Here is a 27,681-nt window from a genome sequence, read left to right on the forward strand (position 1 = left end):
CGTCGTCGTCGTCGTCGACACGGCGCTCTTTCACAGACCGTTTCCCCGAACTTTACCGTCCGAGTCTCCCTTCCGAAGCCACCCTTCCATTTTTCGAGGTCGTTCGGCCCGACCTTCGATTCCTCTCCTCCTGCGGTCACTCCTTCTTCGACTCTACCCCCACCCCTCCACCAACCCCAACTTTGACCTCCACCTCGACTCCCAACTTTAACCCCAACCCTAACTTTCAACCCCAACACCAACGCCAACCGCGACCGCAACCGCAACCGCAACACCAACCCCGATCCCAACCCCAACCCCAACCCCACTTCTATTTCCATCTCCACCTTCACCTCCACCTCCATTTCCACCTCCACCTCCACCTCCATCTCCATCTCCACCTCCAGCTCCATCTCCATCTCCATCTCCACCTCCTGGTCTTCGTCCTCCCTCTTCCACGTTGCCGCGTTCTCCACCTCTTCCTCTTCCTCCTGCGCGTTTCGCGTATCGCGACGAAGAGTGTACGGTTGTCATGCGTCGACGGTGCTCGCGATAAGGCGCGACCGTATCGGAGTTCTCGTCGATTGCCCGCGATCGAGCTGTCGTTCGATCCGTTCCGCGGCCCTCTCGTCGCGAGCGGTCTCAGTGATTTCACAAACGGGAAGGAACGCGATCGGTTGCTCGTGATCGGTTTCGAGCCGGCGCCCGCTCACCGATAACTGTGCGACGATAACGCGGGCCGATTTTTCGTACGTTCGCGGCGCATCGGAGTTCGTATTGTGGATCGGGAGGATACTCGTCGTCCAAGTGTCGCCGAACGAAGGATACCGGAACGTTTCTCCCCCCGCCGCCCTGGCCGAGGAAGAGCGAAACCCTTGTTCGGTTACGAGTTACCGAACGATCGCGTCGTAGAGGCCACGCCGAGGATTCGATCCGGCGATTCGTCGACGATCGATCGTAATCGCTCCGAAGAATCGGAGGCGCGCTCGCCGTCGGTGAAGTCGTTGGATCGCGATAAGCGATTCCATGTCCGGCTGTCGTCGCGAAACCTGCCGCTGTACCCTGTCGTCGCATCGACAGCGGCAGGTCAACCGCGTCATCTTTGCGAACGAACGTTTCCCGAAAGCATGAGGATCAACGAAAACGTGGAACACCGATCCGTCGTCCGATCGGTAACGGAGAACGAGGATCGAGCGTCGCGGTGGTCGTTACCCCGAGCTCTGACCATTTAAACAGAGGAAGGAAACCTTGGATACGATCAGCAACGATCTCGTTCACCGCGAGGAACTCGGTTTACGCACGGGATCATGGAATTGGTTCGTGGCCCGCGAAACGACGACGACGATTCATTGTCCACGGTGTGCGCAACATCCGTTTACCGCTTTCGGATCAAATAGAGAGATATTCGTTCGTTCACGCGCCTTTGGTTTTCTCGCGCGTCGAGAGGAGGAAAGAAACGGGAAGGAGAGTCGGTGCGACGGTATCGTCGTCCGAGTACCGAGAAAGGAAACGAGAAGCCGGGTACGCGTTCGCGCGCTGACGATCGTCTACCTCGCGGAACGAGTGGAAAATCGTGAAAGATGATCTCGCGGTTCGTTGCGCGGAAAAATCGTCCGTACTGTTGGTTCGCTAGGGGAAACGGTGACGCGTTGTGCTTCGAATCGGTCGAGTAAACGATCACGGGGTGTCCGATCGAAACGATTCGTCGATAGATCGTCGAGACGCGACGATAACACGGGCGAGCGAACGCGAAACCGAGTCGCGGAGCATGATCACCTCACGGGAGGAAGGTCGAACGATCACAGTTGCTACAACTGATCTCGATACATCGGCGAGACATCGGAACGGAGTCGAAACAGCGACGTTCGAGTCGCGTTGTTCGTGAATCGGTGATCCGCTCCGTTAGAGACGCGGCTCTCGCGTATCCGCGGAGACGCGCGTCCACGAGGTTCCAGAGACCCTCGAATCCCGGGTGGACTCGGTAGGAAGGTCGCCGCAAGATCGTCGCCGGTGAGGAAGACGTCTTCCGGCTAGGATCGGCCGAACGGAGGGAACAGGGTGCGCGAGAGTTATCGAGAACGAGAGGGGTGCATCGGTAAGGCCGGTCGGCGAAATCGGTCTTCTGGTTTCTCGAGTGACGGGTACACGAAGGGGGTGTCGGTCGCAGATTGGATGGTTCCGCGGGGGTTAACCCTTGGGAGGTCGATTTGGGAGCAGCCAGAGCCGGAGCCGGAGCCGGAGCCGGAGCAGCAACGTTTCTACGACTCTCCGCCACCACGGATGGACGTGAGCGTGTGCTGCTTGCCCGCCAGTGCCGGCTCGGGGGCCCAGCACCCTCATCCAGCGAGTTTGCCTTCCGGCGGACAGCCGACGATTCAGCCACCCTATCAGTATGCCGATCAGATAGTGCCGGATCGGGGTCAGCCCGACGGATTGCCGGTACTCGGTTGTACCGGCCAGGACAACTGGCAGCAGATATCCTCCGCTTCCAGCGTCGCCGGGGCTGTCACCGCCACCACCACCACCTACATCGATTACTCTTGGCTGCAGATGCAGGTGAGCATCCTTTCCGCTTCTTTTATCGGCTCGCTCGAGCGACTCGAACCCGATAGGTAATCGAGATCGACGCGTTGCGTCCGTGTACGTGGACCACGGACAGCTAGACTACACGGGACTAATTCGAGCGACGATCTCGACATTTTTCCCCGTTGCGTACGCGTTCGCGGACAGAAGACGGAGCACGACCACGTCCGGGGAAAACTCGAAAGACCGCAACGTATTTTTTCCTCGCGGCTCGCACTTGGACGTTGTACGCTTCGTCGTTGTTTCCGGTTCAGACCCGATCGCTCGGAGAACTGGGAGCAAAAAGAATACCGAAGAAGCGCAAGAGGGTACAAAGTGGTACAAAATACTCGGTCCTCGAGCGTTCTCGGTAACGTTTCCCTCGATTATCGTACCAACGTTGCGCACTCTCGGATCCTCGATGTCCGATTCCGAGCACGGCGTAACAGATTTATAAACATCCGCTCTCGTGGCTCGGTAGCGCGGTGTTTGGTAAACGTCGAGGAACGTCGTTCGATTCCGCGAACGATTGATCGATCTCACCGTCGAAATTACCCACCGTGTTCCGTTCACTCGTCTCGACGAACGAAAGGATCGTATCGTTCGTACGATCGTGGTCGCGATAAGAAAATTCGTAGAGTCTCGCGCACGACGCGCCTCGAACGAAGTACGATCTCGCTTCTCCTGCGGAATCGCGCAGCGGCGAATTTCTCGCGCGAGAACGGTACGCGTCGAAATTCGCGCGAGGTGTTCGTCGTTGTCGTCGATCGCGTCGCGCGGATGAATCATCGTATCGGTGACCGAAGACGAACGTAACGCGTCGTTGGTAAAAAAGGAGCCGCGATACTCGTTCGGTGAAACTCGTCGTTCGTCGAATCGATCCTCGACGGAGCGTATTTTCGTTAACCCGACGTACGGAATTCCAAAGTCGCTCGGCTCTCGACGAACGAACGAACGTACCTCGGTGGAAATACTCGGCTAGGTATTTACAGATCGGTGCGCGTGGAAAACGACCGCGAGATAGCGTATCGATTCCGTGGAAGCGTCCGATCGTAAAATAATAGAGCGAAGTAATAATGCCCATTACTATTATCTCGGCCCGACCGTCCGTCCGCCCGTCCGTCCGTTCTCCCCTTCTAGACGCAGCGGCGTTTCCACATAAAGCCGCGTTGTTGACAGGGCAAATATCCTTTGATACGCCGTCCGTCTGGGACACGCGTCGCACGCCTTTCCACCTTACCGAGGAACTTGGACGACGCGCACGCGTGCGCTGCTGTCTGTCTGCCTGTCTGTCCGTCTGCTGCGCCGAGAGCGTGTGCCCACGCCCGCGCCCGCGCCCGCGCTCTCGCCCTCGCCCTCGCCCAAGCCCTCGCCCTCGCCATCGCCCCGGTTCTAGTCCTCTTTCGCTCGGATATTGTCTTCGCGACTCAAATCGGAACATTCACGGGGAACTATCTACCGTGGATCTACCAGTGCGTCTCGCGACAAGATCGGTCGCCCACGTCGTTCATTTCGTCGAAAGCAAAATTTGTTTCCAAATTTTTATTCAGGAGCACCACCTGTCGTCGAACACTTTCTCCGCGTTTCGCTTCCGCGATCGATTCGAACTCGAACGAAAATCCTTTCCAGATTGATCGCCGCGATCGCACGCGGTCCCTCGATCCGCGAAATTTTCCCGGAGATGCGCAACGCGTCGCTTTTAGCGAAAATTTGAACGGTCGGGGAATAATAACGAACGAACGGCGAATCGTCGAGTATCGTTGAAGATTTTTGCCGGATAGCGTCACGTAACGCTCGTTTGGGTAACATTGAGACGCGAGATGAATATTTATCGGGGATTTCGTGGCTAAATATAATAAGCCGGCCGGCAGCTACCGGTCGTGCCATTAATTTTCCGTCTTTATAGACGCTCTTCGTTACGGAACTCGAGCAACGCCTGTGGGGGTCGATTAGAAATCGACGGCGGAGCTAATTAAAACTCGAAAGCTTCTTTCTTCTCCCCTCCGAGCCATCCCCCGTTCCACTGTCCGCGTATCGACGGAGAACAGATCTCGGAGTCGGTTTTTGCGGAACGACTTTCGAGCGCTGGTCGCTCGCGGCTTTTTCTATAATCACGAACACGGATACCGTGGCTATAATAGGAAACCAGTTTTTTGATACCGTTACCGATACCGAGTTTTGGTAGGCGAAGTTCGCCCAGATAGCGTCGGGGAATTCAATAAGCACGGACCTTTCTTCGCGGCGTTTCGATTCGCGATCGTTCTCGTCGATCTTGCCTTTACGGGTTCACCGGGAGTCGGTACCTTTCAACCCTCTTCGCCGAGAAAAGGAAACTTCCCGCGACTGACTCTTGGAATTGTATTCGTTTCAAAGTTTCCGGATACTTTTTCACCGCCGTGTGTACGCGGTGCGCGCGACTCTTCCACGCGAAAGAGAAAATACGATCGTTGCGAAAGAGAAGCACGCCCGAATTCAGCACGATCGCGATGTCGCGCGTTCGTCGAAGAGATCGTGTGTGTGCGCGTGTGTGTTTTCTTTTTTTTTCGGTGCAACGTTGCGAAGAAACGGTGAACGATCGGCCGCGACAAAGAGCATCGCCGCGTTCGAAGCGAATGGTACTGGATCGCTAATTATCCGTTACCTGGACGCAATCCTAAACGCATTGTGACGCGCGTAAGATAATAAGCGGACGGAAATCCACAATTATCGTGGCCAGGCAGAAAGGGCATCCCGACGACCACCGGACGAACCATTTCCACGGTTCACCGCCCTTCGTTTCAGTTCTGCGTATGATTACCGTTCCACCGATTATTTCGCTCGACGTTCGAACGGAGAACAAACGCAATTAACATTAGACTCGGAGATCGACTCGTCGAACTAAAATACGAGGACAATCTTGTTTGCACGGAGGGAAACTCTCTCACGCGTTTAACCTTACCGATTATTACCACACGCTCGTATTTTCTCGCACGCGGAACACGGGAGTGCGCTTCGCTCTTGTACGGGGCGATCGATCGATTTTCCCAAGTCGACTTGTTCGATTCGTTTCGAACCGTATCGACGAGAACGGAAAGATACCACGGCTAGAAACGAAACGAAAATATGCAACGAGAAAATTGCATCGAAGGTGTCGCGTTCGAGAAAAATGCGTTAAGTGAGCGTCGATGGCGAATAGACGTCTCGATATCGGCAGCGAAATCGATTTTCGAATGCATTTTTCCCGGAACCAAAACCTGCAACGCAATTCCGTGTCGCGTGTATTTTCGTTTCACTTGGAGCCACGATGAGATAATAATTTGATCGAAGGGTAAGAAGTGCGATGGAAAATTTATTCCAAGCGCGTTCGGTTTCGATGGCGGCGATGTCTCGTTCGACATCGATTTTGCACCGAACGACGTCGAAAAAACGGACGCGTCGTTTCCGTATTCTTAACGCGGCAAAGATTCGAGGATCTGGCTGCGACTCGTATTACTTGCGCATCGAGACACCGCGCCGGTCGCAGTGACTCACGACGAATCGCGAGTCAGTGGGTGGGTGTGCAGTTACTCGCGTTGCACGCGTTTCACGCATTCGGCGCGTTCAACGCGCGCAGAGCCCTGTTCGACGATCGTATATTGGCAAAGGCGCGCGATCCGCCAAATATACTCGTATTTTGTCCAGGAAACTCGATCGGTTCGATGAATACCGGATCGTTGACGGAGTACGTTGATGTCAAAAAAAAAGAAAAAAGAATTCGATTTCTTCTCCATAGCTTCCGTTTTTACACTGTCCATTTTCGCGGGTCGATCTCAATCCACGTTGGAAATTCCACGAACATCCGTCTCTTCTTTTACCCGTAGGACAGAGTCGAGAAACGAATAAACGAGACAGAAGCGAATCGGAATCGAGGGAGACCAATTTTTGATCGATTCGTTCGTACGCGTTGCTCCTAGTCGCAGGGATTCGCGAGTTGCCCCGTGTCTGTTCCGACAACCCCGTTTCGTTGTCGTTACGTTTAGTCGGACTGCACCGAACCAATGTTACGGACAATTTACTCGCGAAATTAGTTACAAAACGCTCGACCTATCTACCCATCAGCCACTTCCTCTTCCTTCACGTTAAATAGATGGACGGCCATTAAATGCCGAGAGTGGAGGAAGAGTTATTGTTCACGGATTGCCATAATAGATTCGAACGCGCGTACCACGACTCGCACGATGCGGCTGGGTTAGGTTCGTCCGCGTTTTGCTCCGCTCGTTTAGCGCGAGGCGACGCGACGCTCGTATTCGACGATAATCGATCGGATTTTGCGAAATTTTTCATCCGTACGTACGTCGAATCGAGCCCACGATCGAAATGTATTCTCCGGGAACGATTCCCGGCGAGCACGATTTCACCCCCGATCGTTTAAACATCGTTTCGGTTAGGAGTCACGGGTCACGATCCCCAGGAAACAGATATGATGCGCGTCGCGAAGCGTGAAAAGCCCGAACGCACCCAACGATTACGTCTCGAATATACGCGGGCATATTTGTGCGCAAAGGATACATCGGGAAGGTTGGGAACAACCGGGGAAAAATTCGTCGGGCATTAAACTAGACGTAATTGGGCAGATTTTTACCGAATCGTTGACCCGTTAACCTCCGGAATTTGCGTTCTTCGTGTTCGTTGGATTCGCCGCGTAACCCTCGAGAGTGATCGAACGATGCGAAAAAACGAGTGCAATGTTTTTTGTCCCGGGATCAACGTAGCGTCGGAACGCAACGAGGAATATTTCTTAATCAATGAACGCGGATAACGAAAACGACGAACACGCTTATCGTACGATTCATTTTCCAAGGCCGGTAATTACAATTGCAGCGGAGGAATTTTTATCGTATTTTATCTACAAGAGATTCTACTTCGAGTAATAAATTCTTTCAACCCTGGAGATCAGAAGAGGGGCGAAGCGACGCACGTGTACCTAGCTTGTTCCCGTTGCGTAAAATATTTTTCAATTTCCAATCGTTCGACGCGCGTTCGTCGGTTATTCCTACGAAACGTTTCGCCATCGTTCTTCCACTCGAATCAGAAATAACTTTCGAATAACGTTGTAAATGCAAAATTCCAACGAGCGATAGCGATTCTCTCGTATCGGTCCGCGGCGTACGAATCGACGTAACTTGGAACGAACGTTGCGATTAAAAAAAGAGAGAGAGAGAGACGCGACGATTTCGAGTAAACCCGAAAGCGAATAGGTTTTCTTCTTCGAGGAACGAGTCGCGTGCAATTTCCTTCATCGAATTTTTCGAATAATCCCTAGTCGAAAGAACCACTGTTAGAAATTCTCGTAACGCGCGTCTGTCGGCGTCTTCGTTAAAGTCGTCGGTTAACGAACCGTGAATTAATCACGTTTGCGTCGATCAAAAGTAAACGAGCGTTACTTGCGAATCGACGTAATTTGATTTTCGGCACAGTTTCGAGAGAGATCCTTCAAACTGAATCCTTTTTCTTTTTTTTACCATTTGTAGAATCCTGGTAACAAGAACACGTCCAATTGTATTTTCCAACTCGCGTTCCTAAAAAGATGTACCCCGAAGAAGTTTCCCGGGTACATTCGTAATCGCGATTACAAGAAATTTGAGAAACGCCGTGTGGGGCGAAGACCGATTTCCTCCTAGTACCGTAATTTCCGCGATTCGTATTTCTCGAAACGATTCCGTTACAACGGGGAGTACGTTGCAAACTAGCGATACATTCGTCGAGTGTCTTGGATCCTCGGGTACACAGATCGGTGAAAGAAATATCATTTTGAGGCGTATCGTACGTTTCGTACGTGTGGGGAAATTGCTTTCTATCGGGCGTCCGGGATTCTCTGGGTAAAAAAAAAGTTTGTTAAGGCCGCCATTCGTTTTGTCCCTGTCAAGGCGTAACCCCTTAATTCGCGCGAAGTAGAGATCGGTAGGAAGGCGGCGGCGGCGGCGGCGATTTCCGCGTAGGAAACGCGTTCCAGTCGAGAGGACCGAGGGGGCAAAAGGTCGATCGAGTAGACGCTGCCCGGAGCGTACTCGGCTCGCTGGGAGCAGTATTAAACGCGGCGAATCGCGCCCGCCGCGAGTCGGCTAGTTTTCTTCGTCGAGGAGTTACGAGAGGATAAAGACGCTCCGTAGTTGCCGGCCACCGCCGACCACGTGGAAAAGGAATATAAACTCCGGACACCGTTACTCGTTCGACATACGCTCTTGCCATTCAGTCTTTAGAAGTTTGCGCGAAACGATTCCTGCTCGCTGTCCCGTCGAAACACTTCCATGTAAATTGGAAAATACGATTATTCTCGCGAACGGCGCTCGATACGTCGCCCTCGTGGTTCTCCCTAAGAACGAATTTACGATTTATCGTTTCGAGGAGTCCCGATTCTAACGGCTCGTTCCCGTCCCGGTCGCACCGCGAAGAAGTCTCCGTTTCTTTTCACGTTCGCGAGCGGAAGTAGAAACGATACGAGGCTGTTCGAGTTGGCCAAGTTCGATCGATCGTTCTACCTCACGGTTTCCCGTACACCGCGACGACCGGGACTCCGACGATTGTCCAACGAGGAAGCCACGAAAACCGTAGGGTAGAGAGTTTTCAAAAGAGCCTCGTAAAAAGAACCGACAATGCTTTCCGACTAATGAGACTCTGTCGCTCCGGCAGGAAATTACTCGGGCAGGTTTATTGTGTACCGACCTCCATCCGCGCGGCCAGGTGTAGGTGTAATCTGCGAATACCTTAATACGCTGTGAAAACCGGTCACAAATTACCCCTCGTCTGGGAACAATGAATTAAACGCGAATTACTTTCGTTGCCCCGCTTGTCCGAACCGATCCTCGCGCGGCATCGAATCGCTTTTAATTTCCCGAATCGAACGCGGCTACGTCTCCGGTTATCGATCAAATTTCTCCCAGGTTCTACGAAAACGATCGTATTGTATCGCTCTCTTCTAATCGCGTGCAATCCTCGGTTGTCATTTTCCAACGTTACGCGAGGAGCTATTGTATCGTTCGAACCGCGAGCGACGGACCACGAACGACGTACAACGAAACGCGGTATCGGTCGAGAAGCTGTCGCAAAGTTGTCCCCACCGTTTCCTGGAACTACTCGCGTAGTACGTATCTCGCTCGCACTCGGTACTTCCACCTGGAGAGGATCGAATTTTCATCTTTAACGTCCGCTCGATCGGTTCGTCACGGTTTCGTTCCGAGTCCGCGACGAGTTCTCGGGTCGAAGTGGTTTATCGGTCGAAAACGAGGCAAGGTCGCGCTCGTTATCGTGGAAATAATTGATTGTAAACAAACGAAATAGGCAGGGAGGGGCAACCGGCGGGTGAACGGGCGGCAGGGGGGAGGGAGAACCGTAGAAACGAAGCAACGGTGCGGGCACAATAAAGGTGTTGTGTGTAAGTACGGAGCTGCGAAGACCTCATAGGAGGCAACCTCGTGGCATCGCATACTTAATGCCCGCGAAGCCCAACGCTTTGTAGCCAGCACGGAAGTCTCGGCTGTACAACGCATTAGCATTACGAGCTAACACCGAGGACGGATTGTAAAGCATCGGTGTATCTGCTGTAATAACTGTGAAGCGACTTTGCGCTTTTCATACTAATGAGATGGATTTTAATGGCTCGATTCTCGAGCGTCTCTCGCCACCTCGACGACTGCGAAAAATTGACCCAACGTGTCCGTCCGTCGGTCGTACGAAATAACGCTCGATTCGCGGCCATCGCGAACGGAATCTCGCGTTGGGTCGAACGGCGGTCTCTGTTTGGGTTCTCGATTAGAATCTCGTTTCCATTTCCCGTCCGAGCGTTTCCACCGATAATTATTCGTTCACCGGTAAGATCAGGGTCGAGCCGGAGCCGGTCGTACACATATATATATATATATATATTTCTTTTTTCTTCCGCGATCCAACGCTCGCGATTCCTCCGGTTGGCCGTACGTACGTCCAGACGTATAAAGTTCACCGTTTACGCAATGCCCGCGAAACAAGGTTGCCGAGAGATCGAAACAATGGCCGGTGTCTCTTGGAAGCAACGGAGACGGTCTACGCAGAGGCGTGGTCGGACTCGTATCGGGACCAAACGGTGGAAACTGCACGGGTTCGCGTCCTCGGTCTCGAATCTCGGCTCGATCGTTCCCGGTGGCTTTTCATACGTCGTGGAACGCTTCGTTTCGTTTCGTATCGATAACGATTTCATTGACCCGGCGCGACGTCCAGGAAGTCGAACGCGGACATCGCGTAACATCGCGGACGGTTAATTGGTCTTGGAGAGAAAGAGAGAGAGAGCGAGGGAGAGAGGGAGAGAGAGATAGGTCGGGTGGGGGTCGCGGGGTAGCCGCGGTGAAAGAGAATAAAATAGACGGAGGAGATGCGAATCGTTTTCGGTTGGGCGGAGGCTAGTTGGTTATCCGCTTCTCTTGCGCTCTTCTGCGAGGTACCGTTATGCTCGCGGCGCCCCGGGCCTCGGAGGTCCCTTCTTTCCTCCTTTCCTCCTTTCCTCCTTTCGTTCGTTCGTTCCCTCTCGATTCTACGCGAGTCTCTTTTCCTTGGCTCGGCTCGGCTCGACACGGCGTATCTTCTCCCTTCTCTCTTCGAGATGCCCTGCCCTGCCCTGCCGTGCCATGCCCTATCTGCCTTACCTAGCTCACCGCGGAACACGGAAACGGGCCCCCGGATGGTTCGATCGCCCCACGGACTTACGAACCTACGAACCTTTTTCTCCTCGTCCGTTGCACGAGCTCGTTCTAATTACGTCCGACCCACCGGTCCCCTCGTCGACATAATAATCGTCGCTGTTGTCGTCGTCCAGTCGTGCATTTCCAGTTTCGCGACCTACTGCGACGCGAAAGGAGATTTCATCGGATCGAATTATTATCGTTATTATCGTTACGCGGGTACAGACCCTTCGACAGCACCGGGTACCAACGGGACGTAAATCAATCAACGATCGGCCAAGTTCGTTTAACGAACGTTTCGAAAATGTCGATAATTCGGATCACGGGACAAACGATACGAACACGAAATTGTACGCGTGCACGTAGGTACGGTCGTACGAACGTAAATAGATTTACGGTCGTGAGAATTGGGTCACGTGTACGGTGCGTCTTCGAAATAGGTCGCCCAACTTACGGAACGTAACAACTCGCGTTGGATATTTTCCAAGAAGGCAATATTGTCACCGAGATAAGGGTTCCAGATAAGGGAACAACGATCCGAGTGAGAAACCATCGGAACGGTGTTCGGTACGTCGAGAAGGTTTTCGATTTTCGAACTCGTGTGGATGATTTTATTACGGAACTCGAGACTCTCGTAGCGGTGATTCTTCGGTAACGTTCCACAAAGGACAATGCGGGAGAGAAAGTAATACCAAGCTCTTGCGGACTGACGAGTTCACCGAGTACAATATCGTCGAGACCGTAAGGGTGCACCGAAGAGACTCTTTCATCGACGTGGCATTTGCGGAGGATTCTTTCGAAACCGATCGTCGAGGTACGGAAAATCGCGTTGCCCGCCAAGAGTCATCTCGAACGATCGAAATTTAAGTATTTCGATCGCGCGACGAATCGATCTTCGCTGCTCGTCGTCGAGTAGAGGATTTTCACGATCGAGGGACGCGCGTGTGCCCCGTTTATAGTTACACGTGGTTTCGAACGCGGCTTTGTTTACGTTTAATTCCCACGAATCAAAGTTCAAAGATCCGATCGAGGCGTATCGGCGTTGTTGTTGAACGGGTGATTTATAGCGAGCAGACTTTGGGCTACTTTCTCGAGTCGGTGGTTACGTAAAGGCTGACGGCCCTCCGGACGTTTCACGTAGCTTCGTTTTTGCGATCGTATCGCTTTTGGTAGAATCGAGAACCGCGGAGCTTTACGGCGACGATCTTAATCGGGATGGAAACGCCCGCTTTTGAAACCGCTCGCTAGACTACTCGTCGTCGGTTAAACATCGAGTAAACGGTGTTTTACAACACTCTCGAGACTTTTCAAATGTCACCGGACGCGCGAAACTTTCCCAATCGAGGCTAGAAATTCGGCCACCGGGATAAATGAACGAAGAGTCGGCTCGAAAGAAGTTTTATCCCGAGACGGGGAAAATATCGTCGTTCCGTAATTATCGATCTTTGTACGACGAGTAACCGACAGAAGGTTGTTCGTCGAGAGATATTCGAGCGTACAATTCGAATCGTAATTTCGATTCGACGAGCAACGCACGAGAAGACGTTTATCTTTTACACGTTGTTCGAAACTTTCGCGGCGGAGAAAAATTTCGTTCGTCTCCGGCGATCGTCGCACCGCGATCGTAGCCGTGCGAGCGCGTTAAAGAGAAAGACGAAGACAGAGAGGGAGAGAGAGAAAGAACGAGAGAAAGAGAGAAAGAGACAGGACGATGAGTCCGGCTGGAATTCTCTCTGAACGTTGACCTACGGTACCGAAGATCGGGGAAATTTATATCTGCTACGGCGCGGCGTGTGCACGCATCGCGGCTCGCATCGTATTGCATCGCATTGCATCGCATTGCATCGGTAGTAACCGATCGACCCGAGACCGTTACGAAATATGACGTATAAACGATACTTACCGGCATGCGCCTATAATTGTACGTCATTGTCAATACAAGTGTATCGGAAGGGAAACGGTACCTCTGGGATCGTGTGAAACTTTTAACTCCTTCTCGTGGATCGAGCGGGTTCGTTGCTTCTGACAATCGCACGCAATACCTGCGGTTGCACATTTTTTCCCCCCCGATCGATCACGTACGGAGAGAACTCGATACGTCATCGTCGGGACAGCTACAACGGAATGCGAGAATTGAGATTTTCGGCGAGCGCGTGAAAGCGTGCAGAGTTCCACGGCGAGCGGACGAGTTCGGACGATCGAATCGGTAACTTTTTCGAAACGACGAGACTCGGGGTACCTGGTGCGAAACGTTTGAAATTCTATCGGAACGTTGAACGAAACGATCTTCCTCGCGATTACGAACGCGGCGAAGTGGGTCTCGTTTACGGTTCAATACGGGATCGTGAGCGGTCGACTCTCTCGGTAGATTCGCCGATGGTGGAAACTGTGGAATATTTGGAAAAGAGGTCGCGAGGTACGGAAATTCGTGTATCGAGCGTCGGCAGGTCCGATCGCGAAGGAAACAGCGTAGCGTGTCGAGCGAGTGAGCGCTAGGCGTTCTCGGCCGAAGAAAAGTTCCGAAGAAGGTCTTTAGCCTTCGGCTAAGCGTACCGCGGCGTGCAGGAAGACCGGTGAGCAGCGACTGACTTTTAAGATGCGTACCGACACGCATTCTACGTGTCCCTCGGCTGCGTGGCAATCGTGTCAGCAATGCCGGAGACCGTGAAACGCATGTAAATCCTTTTCTTCGCAGAGCCAAAGTACCCGAAGTTCTTGTAACGCGTGTCCACGGGTCACCCTCGCGCGCGAGCGCACGAAGGAAGTTGAACGTGCGCTTCGCGATCGAACATACACCCGATATGCGCGAGACCCTTTTCCGGAGAAGAGTCTATTTTTAACGTTTCGCGAGTGAATTGCGACGCGCGTATTCCTCGAGAATCAACGGCCGTGTCACATCGGCATTTTTGCGCGGGAGATTCGCCAAATTGCTCCCGACTCGGTGATCCGCGTCGCGCTCGTTCCTAAACTTTTCCAGCCACGTATCGGCCGACGATTTTTTACGCGAGCACGAAATATTCCAAAGGCGAACGATATCGCGTCCGCGGCGAAACTGATCGAGCGGAGCGCGCAAAATTCCGGGCAAATTTTCGAAGCGGAGACCGGTCTTCCCGAAATGGAAATGAAAATCGTTCGGGCGACCTTTACCGGAGAGGACGAACGCGATAAAAATTCACGGAAAAGGTACGGAATTACGGAGAGTCGAACCGTCTCGAAGGTGGTCCGCTTCCCGTCGCTGGAACGCGGAGATACTTCCTGGCGGTCAATCGACCCGAAATAAACGAGTCGCGGATAAATATAGACTCGACTCGCACCGTAATTTAAGGAAATAGGGAAGAGGAGAGAGACGAATACGGCGAACGAGACCGAGCCGGGTAGAGACGCTCGACGATCACGGGTGTCGCGAAACCACTCGCGGTGATTTTCGAAGACGCCTTTCGAGTCTATTGCGCAAGGATGCAAAGGCGGATATAGGTCAAGAAACAAGATTGCTATCTGCGCAGCGCGGGCCGCAACGCCAGCCGGAGAGAGCACCAGGGCTCCCCGCGCGATACCATACCGCTCCACTACCGATGCCCGTTCGACTCCTGCGGCTCTTGCATCCTGTATCTCGCTCTCGCGATACACCGAACGCGTCGCTCGAATCTCGACCCGGCTGAAAACCGTGTCAGAAGCGACGCGAATACTACCACGCTCTCCGAAACACTCGGACGACGAAGCTTTCGACGGGGGTTACGCCTCCTCGACGAAAAATAACATTTACGAAACGTTCTCGGCGCATCGTCTAAACTACGCTCGTTTCTTTTTTTTTTTTTTCTTTAATCGTTACAAAATTTTTATCCGTTGTCGCGCGTCCGTTTCGGTACATTACCGCAACGATGTACCGGGTTCTTTCCGCTTCGAAACGCGCACAGATTTTGCGTGGTTGGTCGAGACCCGTTTCCAAAGGCCGTCCTCGTCTCGAGGCTCTATTGTTCCACGCGTTTATCGACGCTCCGAAGCTCGCGTATACGAATCCCTCTTGCACTCGGATGACCCAAATCTCCGCGAACGCGTACCATCGGCCACGGATGCTCTCCAACTCCGGGGTACGCGCGCACCGGATTCGAATCACGGTGCCCGAGGAACTCGAACGAGTACTCGGTCCCGTCGTTACCTAAGTGGATCGTACGACGAGAAGCGCGTAATCCGGGAGCCGTCTTCGACGATAAATTCGATTTCGGCGATCGTATCGAGCTTACTCGTAATTCCGTATCTAGGGCATTGGGCATGTCGTAGCGTATCTGGAAATACTTTAAGAGCTCCTCTGCGCGCACAAAACGTTATATTTCTCTCCAGCGAGACCACACCTTGAATCCGCGTCTCCGATACGGTCTCGGTATACGTATAAACATTCTTACGCGATAGAGAAAATCCAATACAAATTCCTGCGTTTCGCATCGATTCAACTCGCTTTTTCTACGGGTAACTTGTGTCACGGTTTACGATAATGTATCGTCTCGTCTGTATATAACCGTTCTCGAAACGCGTACAAACGTCGACGATCCGATCTCGCTTCTTAAAACGGTCGTATCGAGCGTCCACGATCGCTCGAGGAACTCATCGCTCGATCGAATATCGATCTCGTCCGTTTCCTCTTCTCTCTCGGACGCGATCGTAGTTTTTCGTCCTCGTTTCCTCGATACGCGCGAAACGGTGCACGGTTCGTGCCCGAAAGCGCGTTTTACCGCGTCCGTTGAACAAATTCGCTCGAAATTCGGAGCGTTTCGAGTCGCCCGGTTCCCATCGCTCGCCGCGAGACTCTTCGGTTACTGTCGCCGACTTTCTAACTCGCAATCAAGCCGAGCGCGCTCGTAACTTACGGAACAAAGGAGCTCGCGCGGCCGAGGGACGAAAATCTCCGCGAAGAAGCCGAGTAGGACGCGGAGCGAGGATCCGCGAGCGTTCTCGAGCGTTCTCGAGCGTTCTCGAGCCAACCGACCCCGCCGATCTTTTCCAATATCGGCTCCGCTTTCAACGGGATCGATGCCGTTTTCGTGGAAACCGTGATTCGGGATAGAGATCGTTCGATAGGCTCGCGTTGCAACAGCCGATCGATGAATGCACGTTACGCAAAGTGCAGCCGGCTAGCAAAGTTCCCGCTCGAAAGTTATTACACGCCGTAGGAACGGTCACGGGCCCGTTAAATATTTCGGTAAGAGCGCGCGGGATTCGACCTTTCGAAGCGACGAACCATCCACTCGTTGAAATTCCAGATAATCGTCTCGATTTTTTCCACTTTGAGGAATTTTGCGAACCGTTCGATCCGATCGTTGGATTCGCGTTGAATGGGGCGCGTTCGGAAGACTTTAGCGGGGAATTGCGATGGTTTCGGGTGTAAATTTTCTAGACGAGTCATCGAGACTTCTCCCAGCCGGCGCGGGAAATCGAGCGTATCTTTCGCGCCGAGGAATCGGGAACAACGTTAAATCCCTTTCCTGAAACTCGAAGCGAAATTGCGCAAGATCTAGGGACAAATTTACAGACGGTCTCGCGGATACCGATAAGAGGTTTTCGTCGGATCCTTGGCTGTACACACAAACCGTATCTGGAGATAGAGAAGCAACGAAACCGCGCGTATCGATTCGCGATCGTACGTTCGAAGGATCGCGTGGTCGATTAGAACGACGCGCGGCGCGGTGCGGCGCGGTGCGGTGCGGCGCTGAGCCGAGCGGAGCGGAGCGCGATGTGAGAACGGCACCTGAAGAGCAAACCGACGCGGTGTTTGCTCGCGCTTCCCGATTTTTGCGGCTCGATCCGTGTTTGACTTCCGATGACGTTCGCGAGCCTTCGACGCAGATACGTCGTTTCGCGACGCGTTATCTCCGCTCGCGAACGTTCGTTCGTTCGTTCTTTTTCCCACGCTCGTGGAACGCGATCGACGACCAACGAACGATCGAGAAACCTTTCGAAGCGAACCATTTTCTCCGAGAAATCTCGAAAAACGGAAGTCACGGTTTGCGTCGTTTCCTCGCTTCCCGGAACGACGTTATTTGCCAACTCGTTCGCGACCGATTACGTCGACGGTGTATTCTTCGCGATGTTACTCGTTCGAAATTTCTCCTCTAATTTTCTCGATCGCCTGTTCGTCGATCTTGGTCGGTCTTCGACGAATCGAACCGTAAGGTGCGAAACCGATGCGAAGAATCGTCGATCGGTAAGCATCGTTCGAAACGTAATCGGAAGTTTGGTTCGGATCGCTCCACCTTCGGCCGATATTTCCGTCTCGTGGTTCGAAACGACGAACGCGATGGATTATCGGCGTTGATTCACGGGAGAAGGGATACCGCGACTCGTCGCGCGAATCTCGAGGCATATACTTGACATCGTGTTTGGTTTCTCAGTCTCCCCCGACGAATACCTTATCACCGGCAAACACGTAACACGTATCCTCGTAAAAGATACGCGTCGGTGCAGGTTAGATCCGCGACAGCGGCCAAAGTCACATTGAGATTAGACTGTTTGCAATTACTTGCTTTTCGTATTTACACGGATTATCCTTTACGCCGTTATCGAGAGTCGCCTCGGAAATCGACCGGCGAAACGAGCTCCGAACGAACCGCGTCGTCGTTACGTAACCGATTCGAGCCGATCCAATTCGATGGAAACGCCACGGTTCGAACTTGAAATTCAGAGACGCGTGGGCGTCGCGATTACGGAACTTTCGAGGAACGCGTCGCGCCTGAAAATCACCAATCTCGTGAATTCGCTCGCAAATTGGTCACGCGCGCGTTAAATGCCGAATCCGTCGAGAAACCGAGCGCGAGCCATTCGATCACCGTGTACGGAAGAAAAATCTGCTCCGACGTGCTCTTTCCGCAAATCTCGTCGACTGTCGTGTCTTCGGGAGGCTGGACGAGGGTCTCGTGGAATCTAGATCCGGCACTGCTCGTTCCCCGCGAACGATCGAAATCGAAAAAAGGCAGCTGCGAGTAGCGGGGACGGTACGCGGCTCGGCGCGCATAGGGCAGCGATCGGCCGATCGAGGATCGAGGATCGACGATCGACGATCGAAAGCCTCGATAAATCGTTGTCGAACAAATAGGAGACACGCTCGAGCGTGCTTATTACAAGCCGATTCGTAATTGACTCTTTTCGAAGTAGCGGGTACGATCGTCGGGGTAGATGTACCGATTACTGCAAATTGTCGAGCGTTTAGGAGAGCGTGTCGGCGCGGGCGAGCTACCGCGCGTGAGCGCAAGCGCGAGCGCGAGCGCGGGGTCCGATCGAGTCGTTCCCGGGTAAAGTCCGAACTCCGTGCACGACCAAAAGGAAGAAAGGTGCAATCGAGAGCGGCAATTACGACAAATCGAATACGAGCGTGTCCGAGCGGCATTGAAATCGAGAATGTCGTCTGGCCGCGGCCGGTCGTTTTCACTGTCGCCATTCGCGCGCCAGCTCCTGCAAAATCCACCTCCAGGCCCGACCAGAACACGCTCGCCGTGCACGAACGCTCGACGCTCGCCGTCGATCCATTAGACCGCTCTTGGAGCGAGTCTTTAGAACGCGGACTTCACTGACTTGTCGTGTCAAGGTTGATGACTATGGATAGAGCGCTTATAATAACCGTGCACCCACCACCTACGATTCTAGCGGGTGTTTCCTTTTACCACGCGCCCGCGCGCGAGCACGAGCGAGCGCATTCTCTCCGGGTGTACCTCGTTCCTCTTCCGCGGCGTCGTCCGCATTGTCCGCTGAAACGGTTCCAAGTTCGACGTTCTCGGCTCTCCGTGACGACGAAACGACGAAATCCCCGAATCGATCCACGAGCTTCCGTTCCAGCGACCGGTAGATCGCGGACGCTCGTGAACGGACCAATGGATCGACGCAGTGCCGCGGTAGGCGCGAAAACGAGCCCAACGAAGCGTAGAAACGCGACGCTGCCGGTAACTTGGCGCGCATTGTTATTCAAATACGGCGAAAGTTGGTTGTACGTGTGTCTACTTGCGCGGCCGATTTCAAGGCCGTGATTTATAAGAAGGACAACGGGCGTGTAACGAGCGCGCCTACGAGACCGAAGATCGCGCGATCCCGCGGTGGAGATCGATCGCGGATCGATGCTACGGAACGGGAACGTTCAGTGAAAATCCGTAGCCGTTGCTCGTCCGAGAGAGGACAAGTCCTTGCGGTGTACGCGCGTCTCGGGTGAAAGTCACGAGTTCCATTTCTCCGAGACGGCTTTTCGACCATGGGATTCGGCTACTCGGGCAAATTCGTTCTCAACGCTCGCCTCGACGAATCCGTCTTTACCTTTTAACGGTCGCGCGTACGCACGCGTTCGTACTCGTATCGTCGTTCCGAGTCGAGAGGATACCTCGAGGACGAACCATTCGTCGTAGACCCGTTGATCGATCGGGAGGGCTGCCGCTCGAATTCCTAGACGCTAAACGTTGCACCAGATTTCTCGGAAGATTCGGTCGCAGATCTAGGCCGAGATATATTCGTCGTCGGTGGAAGCCGTTCCTCGCCGGGGAGATACCGTAATGGAAGAATAGAACTGAAATACCGTCTTGTGCAACACAGAATGCAATAACAACGAGTCGGATCGAACGATTAAACCGACGAACGCCGTTTTATCGGTGGTTTTATTAGCCGTTTCTCGCGTCGCTGGCAGGAAAATGTTGTTTGGAAATACAGTTCCGAACGGTGTGCTCCGTGTGCACCGTGAACGAGCGTTGCGACGCGCTCGATTCGCACGGAACGTGTACGATTGTAACGCGAACGATCCACGGTTAACGGGCGTTACGGAGTGTCGAAAGATCGAATCGGTTGTCAAAATTATCTGCCCGGTGAAATTTATGATTTCGAGTTCGGCGCTATCGCGGCTCTCCGCGATAAAGAAAAAAAAGTTTAATCCTCCTGTTTGTCGAAATTTGTCACGCTCGTACGCGAGATATTTATGTAGTATCTTATTTCCCGATTGATTTCTCGGTGCCCCGGCTGCGAGGTTCGCGCGAGCGTAGCTCGAAAAACGGGTCCTTCGGAAGACCATAAATCATGGCGTCGATAAATCGCTGCGAATTATGTTCCGCCTAAAGTCACCCACGAGGATCGAGTCGTTGCGCGCAGTTTCGGCTCGAGGGCGTATCGAATCGAGTCGAGGCGTCCGTGTCGTCTCTGTCGTCTCTGTCGTCTCTGTCGTCCCTGTCGTTTCTGTCGTTGGTCGTGTCGTACGTGTCGTCCGATTCGCGGAGTCGATTTTAATAACGATCGTTGAATCGCCGATGGAATAACTCCGATACGTGGACGCGTGTGCCGACATCCGCGCGCTGTCACTTTCATTGCCATCCACATGTCTTTGCGCGATAATTGCGATCGGGTTGGTGAGTCCGGAGAGGAAATCGCTCATAATGCGGTTGGCTGTCGGCGGCCGAGGCGTACGCGGGGGGGAAACGCGAGGCAAAGAATCGTTCGTTGTTCCGCCGATCCGTGAGAAAATGCGCGCGTTTTCCAATAAACTTGGCACAGATACGCCTATTACGACGGCTTTCCATTACGTTCTTTAAAAGCGGAAACGTCGCTTCTGTCCATTCAGCCATATACCAGGTGCCGTTTAAATCGTTCGCGCGAGCATCGCGGATTTGCGTTACGCGCGCTCGAACCGAGGAAACCGACTCGACGTGTACGGTTTCGAATATCGAGCTTTCCTTTATCTTCGAACGATGAAATCCGGTACGACGCATCTTTCTCTCGAAAATTTCTGGCTACCCACTTGACGCGTGACCGATTTTTAAACACTCGACCGATCAAACTTTCCACCGACTGTAACATTCTGTGCGGTGTTCTCGCGCCTCGATCGTGTCTCAGTATTTTTTTTCCTCGAAATTTGAATTCGATTCGAACGTAGAGACGCATCATCATCGTTCTAAATGGTACGCGATGGAAGAATCCCGAGGATCGATAGGAAGAAGTGTACTCGGAACCGATAGTGAATTCCGTGTTCCGGAAAGCGTGGAAGATAGATAGCCGGGTAGAGGAAAGGTAGCGTAATGGGGTCTTAGTCGCTGTTTATACGAGTACCCGCCTTCCATCGGCTCTCTACGAGAAGTTCAGCGTTGCCAATTTACTCCAACGAATACCTGCTCGTCCTTTCTCGACTCGGTCGGTCCTTTCGTTCCGGAGATATTTGCGGCCACTTTGGAAATTTGCTCGCCACTCGGGCGAGATTGCGGCGCCGCGGACGAGGAAACGGGTAGGCGAAACGAGAACGCGACGATAACGCGAACTTCGATCGAAGCGATTCATTTTTCACGGATCGCGGTCACTCGGATGGATTGACGAGCAGACCGCGAAAACGGGAGAAAGGTTACTCGCGTTGAACAAAAAATTGCAAACGTGTCGTAATTATCGATGCGCGAGACTCGGATAGAAAATTCGTTCGTCTCCGGGGGTACGGGTGGGGAAGAAGGTGACGAGGATTGGCACGCGATCGGTCGAAATCGACGAATCGGGGAAACGAGAACGCTGCCGGGGGACGGACGACTCCCTCGCGGGGAACTCGATCGATCGATCGAATCTGCGCGGGCAGATTGAATCGATTTCCCGCGAAACGAAAGGGGGAACCGAGACGAAGCGTGCACGAGAGGTCGTAACGTTAATTACGTCGGAGGAAAATCGGAAAAGGAATTGGCAACAGCGCGAAGTAAGAAGGAACTCGGAGCGTGTGTCTCTCTGGGCGTGCGCGTGTTCCTCGTCGTTTGTCCGGTGGCCGTGCTGCTGGTGGATTTGCAGCAGCCACACATAAGCGAGCGCGAGCACGCAGGTGAGTCCTCGTGTCATAGGTAGCCGTGTCCGTATAGGGGTCCGCGGACGTACCTACGTTACCAACACACCGACACGGGAGAACACTCCGAAGAGGCGAGCGTACGTGTCAGGTACACGCGTACGTGTTCGTTATACAACTTTTCCAGCAGTCACGGAGGCGTAGAGGTGAGCCGGTGGCTTGTGGACGATCGAAAGTGGGGGAACAGAATGCGGAATAGCCTAGAATGTGATGTGAGCGCTCTCCATGGCTCTCCTCGGTCTCTCTCCCTCTCGCCCTTACCCACCCTCTCCGTCCGTCTTCCTCTAGGCAGCCGCTCGTTCGAGTTGCCCTCTTCTTTTCTCGTCTCGTCTCGCCTCGCCTCGCCTCGCCTCGCCTCACCTCACCTCACCTCACCTCACCTCACCTCACCTCACCTCACCTCACCTCACCTCACCGCGCCTCGCCTCGCCTCACTTCGCCTCGCCTCGCCTCGCCTCTTCTCCTCGCTCTTACTTTTATTTCTCTCGCTCCCTCTGGATCTTTAACACCTTCCTTTTCCGTCATTATGCTCGCTCGGGATCATTATACACATGCCCCTCGCACCTTTGGAAATGTCAACAGGGGATGCCTCGATAATTGGATAGGGGCGGATCGTTACCGCGACCCGATCGCAAACTCCTGCCTCCTTCTCTCGCGGCTGTTCTCCTGCTTCTCGACACTGTGTCGACTGTTTCGCGGTTCGCGGAGAAATTTCGCACGCTTCGCGCCAGTCGCGCGCAACAGCTTCGGACGAGTCTCGAGACAGGTGTTTGTCCATTTCCCGAACAGTTTCCGCCAAGACGAAACGCGTCGAGATTGCGTGTCAATTGATATCTTTTCTTTTTCTCACTATTTTCGTTGCTGATATCGCAAAGATGCGTAAGAAAAATAGGCCTGGAGCTTCAAACGGAGTTGAAAGAAACGACGGTTGCTCGAACCCGCGTTAACGGAACGATACCGATGGGTAGGCAATCGGATAAAGTTGGAAGAAAAACAAGTGCAGCAGAGCTGAAATTTAGGGGTTCGGTGTCTTTTTAGAGCTGGTCTCGAGGATCGATAAACTTTACTCCGTGAAAATTGTTGGAATACAACGACATGGACCCACGCAGCGTTTGAGAAGTCAAAGCACGGGGGAGGGGGTCGATACCGACCTTCATATTTTTCGGTTGACGTGACCGTTACGCTCTGCACGACTGTATTAGATTTACCTTTTTAAATAAACGTTCCATTTAATTTCACCTCTTGCGTTGAACGATTCCATTATTCCACAAAATTTCGTCCGATCGGGAACACGGGTCTATCGACGCGGTAACGACCGAGCAAAGGTCTAATCCCTCGGAACGATGCTCGATCGTCGACTCGGGAAAACGGATTTCGTTCCGAGAACGAGGATCGTCGGTGTTACGAGGATCTTGGAAGTTGGAAAAGCTCGTCCCGGCCCTCCGGAACAGGTGGGCCACCTGCCAGGACACCGGCGAGAAAGGGAAGCACCGAAAGATCGGCCGAGTATCGGGGATAACGCGATTAGTGAAGCCGGTGGGGCTCTGGGCGTGATTTTACACGACGGGGGCACCACGGTTCCTTACCTTCGCGAGAGATTTATTCGGAGTTAAGTAACTCGAACGCGATCACGATCCTAGATATACCGTGGCTAAATACGGGCATTAATCATCGTACGAATCTCGCTTGGGATCGATTTATCGGACGCGAACGCGAACGTCCTCCATTTTTCGTCGCATCGGCTTCCCGAATCGTGTTCGAATCTGACTTTTGCCGCGCCTCGCCCATTCACCGTCCCATCCTTTCTTTTCTCTTTTTACCTCTCGTATCGTCGCCGTCCGAGAACCGAGAGAACTTTTATCCGGATACGAACCTCGATCGACCAATAAAAGATAAACAACTTTTATATCCGTCGCTCGTAGAGTAAACACAGAAACAAAATATTTCGCAACGAACGTGTAAAAATCGAGAGAAAAATATAAATCGGTACAACGGGTCGAGTTTTCGAGCTGAATTCGCGTCGACGTTCGGCCGGGTAATGTCGCGAGGTATCGAACGAATAAATCGCGTTAGAAATCGCTCGAAACTCCCTCGTTCTTATCTTTTACCGAACGGTACTCTTTGGTAAAAATACCGATCTCGTTGATATTATTCCCGTAACAAACGACGCAACGAACGACCCTCCCGGTCGACTTTCGCTTCGACGTTGGTTTTCTTTTAATTATCGCGGCGTTTCGTTCAAATTTGCCGCATTGGTGCGCGGGGGAAAAGTTTTCAGGGAATAGTGGAAAGAATTTTTTCGAAGGATTTCACGGTTCGGCGATCGCGAGCGGCGCGAGCAGCTCGAGCCAATCGCTGTCTCGAGCTCGAAACGAGACAACGATCGTTACTTTGATCGATAAAGGGGACGAGCCGTTGGCGTAAAAATCCCGTCTCGGAGCCGCGCGAAACAGGGTCGAAAAGATTTCCGTTAATAACGCGTCGCGTAAAGGAATTATCGCGTTCGTGTTGCCAGCGAAAAGTCAGCGGGACGCGTATGGGTGAAACGCGCACGTTCGTTGGTCGCGTCCCTCCGCTCGTGCTGCAATAACGATGATATAGTAATAACCGTAATCCGATAATGGTACTAACATTACGATAATTACAATAATTATTCAATAGCTGTTTAACGTATTTCAATGATACCGGTGCCCGAGCCTTTCGGTTCAAATCTCTCGGTCCGTTTAAGTATGTTGTAACTCTCCCTTTGCATACTCCGACACGCGTACCAGCCTAAGTACCCACGGTAATATCCATCATCGTTCTTACTTTTCAACCTTATTATTTTGGTTCGCGACGCCAACTGGAATCCATCCGCGATTAGTAATTTCTAAACGACGTTGGCCGATCGATCGCTACGCTGTTGCGATTCGTCTACGCGCGGTGTACGCTCGCTCGTAGATCTTCGATTCTTTCTTTTGTTTTTTTATCGTTATCCCACGTGTAACGATTCCTGGGTAATGGCACCCGGATTGTATCGTGGACGGTTTGGAAAGAATCTAGCTACGAATAGATACGAGAAACGCAACGTTGCAGAGTTTCGAAAAGAAAGCGGCGCGAACGATTTCGTTCGGCGTTGGTCGCAAAATCGTTCGGTTCGAAGGTGGATCTTTGAAGTGACGGGTGGTCGATCGACGCGGTCGATAGATTTTCCCAAAAACGCTCGTGAAGTTGAAAAGACGCGCTCTCGGACAATGAGCGCGTTAAGGACGAGCAGAGATCTACGGTAGGTCGGTGGGGCAAACGCGGTATATTATATCGGCCGGTGGTTTTCCGAATGGATGGTTAATGGCGCGGTGGGCCGACCCCGGTGTCCGGGGCACAAAATTAGTGGTCACAAATCAACGACAATACGACCACCATTGTGTCCCTCGAGCTCCACGCTCGGTGGATCTGGTCCATCCGAAAACTCGGTCCGCCGCGTTTCTTCTCCTTTCTTGTCGCTGGGGTACCACCTCTCGGGACTCGTTCCCAGGTTTTTGCTCAATTTCTTTCGCGCGATCCTCGCGGACGGCACGAGCCTCGATCGAACGTTTCGCGGCCGGATACCGACCTGTGTCACCTCCAACGAGCAATTGTTACTTTACGAGGTTGCGCGAACCGTTGGACGAATTTTCGGAAAATCGATATTCCAAGTTGGCGAGCTTTCGGAATATTTTCAAGCAGACTCTGGACCGATCGTTTCGAAAAATCTTATCGAAAATCGTGCAACGATCGACCCTGTGGAGAAGGGTTCGTCGCCGAAGAAACTTTACGAAAACACGGCAATTACTATGGAGAACATTTCGAGAACCGAGCAGTCGAATTTAAACGCGAGAGAGACATCCTCGAAGACGACCCTGGCTAGCCAGCGATCTCGTCCGCGATATGAACGTTTCGCGCTGAAAGACGAGAAACTTTACCGGATCGATGAATCGCGTCATCGACGGACCGAGGATAGAGTCGAAACACCGCAAAACGTTTCGGTAGAAAACTGCCCGAAAGTTCGATCCGGATGGTCGAAAAGCAACAACGACGAACCGTTTGATCGTTCGCGCGCAACTTTGGCAAATATCCTGCTACTCTCCGATGACGAAATCGGCCATTAGCGAAATTCCTGGCACAGGATTCTAATGGCGGTGCGATTGTTGCGCAACGAGTTTGGCATGCAGCTCGACGCACATGCAACTGTATGATTTCAGTGACATATACGATGACATTGTTCGCCGGATAGACGCGACGGTCTGAAACAGGGTCGCGTGTTCTCGGAAAGGTTATGGCGCATCCTTTGAAATTCTGACATTTCACGATTGTTTCGCGCGTAAAAAGCCGGTCAATCCACGTGGACCGATGCTCTGTCACGCGTCATGATTTATCGTCCCGACGTTAAGACTTCGCGCTTCGATTTCGCTCCGCTTTCGAACAAATCTTACCGGCCTTTCTAACCGTTCGTTCGAGCGAACGTTTCGGATGCACGCCAACCGACGCCGGTGTGCTCTATGCGCGCCAACTAACGCCGGGACACGCGAAAAAACCGACCGTGTCGGATTAGTTTCGCTTAATTATATTTGCCGCGAGGTTTTGCTCGTTAGAAACGGACAACTGTTTCCTATAAAGCGAATCGAAGAGACGACCACGCGCGTTTTTACCATATTTTCTTTCGGACGTAGCGTCCCGGTCGGGCCGAAGAAAACGGATATCTTTGCCGCTTTATAACCGATGGAGCAAAACCTACGAGGAAAGTGGTTTCCAGAGATAAAAACGGGGCCGCTTGGTCTTTCGCGAAAATTGAAAAAAAAAAGAATCTATCCAACCGTCGATGCACTATGTAGAAAAAGCGAACACCGTTTTCTCTCTGTCTCGAAGTTTCGTTCGAAAGAAAAAATTATCGAACGAAGAATCGATTTGTTTGTTCACCGATCGAACGGGGGACAAAACCCCTTGGACGCGAGATAAAGTACGCGTACGAGACGAAGGGCCGATCGAGAAGGAGATAGGCAAAGTTGGTCGCGAGTTGAGCGTAAACGTGCAATAAGGTAGCGAGCTCGAGGGGGTTTCGAGGGAGGGGAGAAAAATGTCGGTAGGGAGCGATACTCGTTAGAAAAAAAAAGAAGAGAAAAAAAAAGAAGAAGATACCCCGTGAACGAAGACGGTGGAAAAGGAAGGAGCAGAACGTACAGAGGAGTAATAACGTTTCAAGAAGCGGAAGTCTGCGCTCGGGCTGAATTCGAACGAGTTTTCGCGTCCCTTTTCTCTTCGCGTTCTCGATTCCAAGATAGCCGTTCGGGGCGAGATATCGCGTTACCATCGCCGGGATCAACGGCGTCGCGCAGCCATATTTTCTTGTTTGTAAAAACCGGTGGTTCGACGGGATCTCAATGTCGGCGTGGAAAGGAAGCGACGGAATCGCTCGATCCGCGAAACTCGGGCGCACCAACCCGGCGCGATGTGAAAAATTCGCGAAAGGGATTCCGTAACGCGACCGGGACACGCACGACCTCGCTCGAATTTAATCTCATTAATGCACGTATTAATAAATTAACCGGAAGCGTGCTCTTTGTAACGTTCTCGGTGCTTCGGCCGGCGAAGAGAGATACGTAATCGTTATTGCTGTCCCGCGCGCATTACGTC

The 27,681-nt window shown here is 52.7% G+C and overlaps 1 protein-coding gene across 2 annotated transcripts in view; it reads left to right on the top strand.

The window, feature by feature from the left end:
* The first annotated feature begins 384 nt into the window (after positions 1–384).
* The window catches only part of LOC143148764 (uncharacterized), a 63,420-nt gene continuing 36,123 nt past the window's right edge, over positions 385–27,681 (top strand). The window contains exon 1 of one of the 2 annotated variants that reach the window (XM_076315432.1): positions 385–2,535. In XM_076315432.1, coding sequence (XP_076171547.1) covers positions 2,152–2,535 — 384 coding nt within the window. In that variant the 5' untranslated portion in view covers positions 385–2,151. The remainder of the gene's footprint in view (positions 2,536–27,681) is intronic. The other variant, XM_076315433.1, reaches the window with a different exon arrangement.

This window comes from Ptiloglossa arizonensis, chromosome 6 (assembly GCF_051014685.1).
Source record: "Ptiloglossa arizonensis isolate GNS036 chromosome 6, iyPtiAriz1_principal, whole genome shotgun sequence".
In the NCBI taxonomy this organism is placed as follows: domain Eukaryota; kingdom Metazoa; phylum Arthropoda; class Insecta; order Hymenoptera; family Colletidae; genus Ptiloglossa; species Ptiloglossa arizonensis.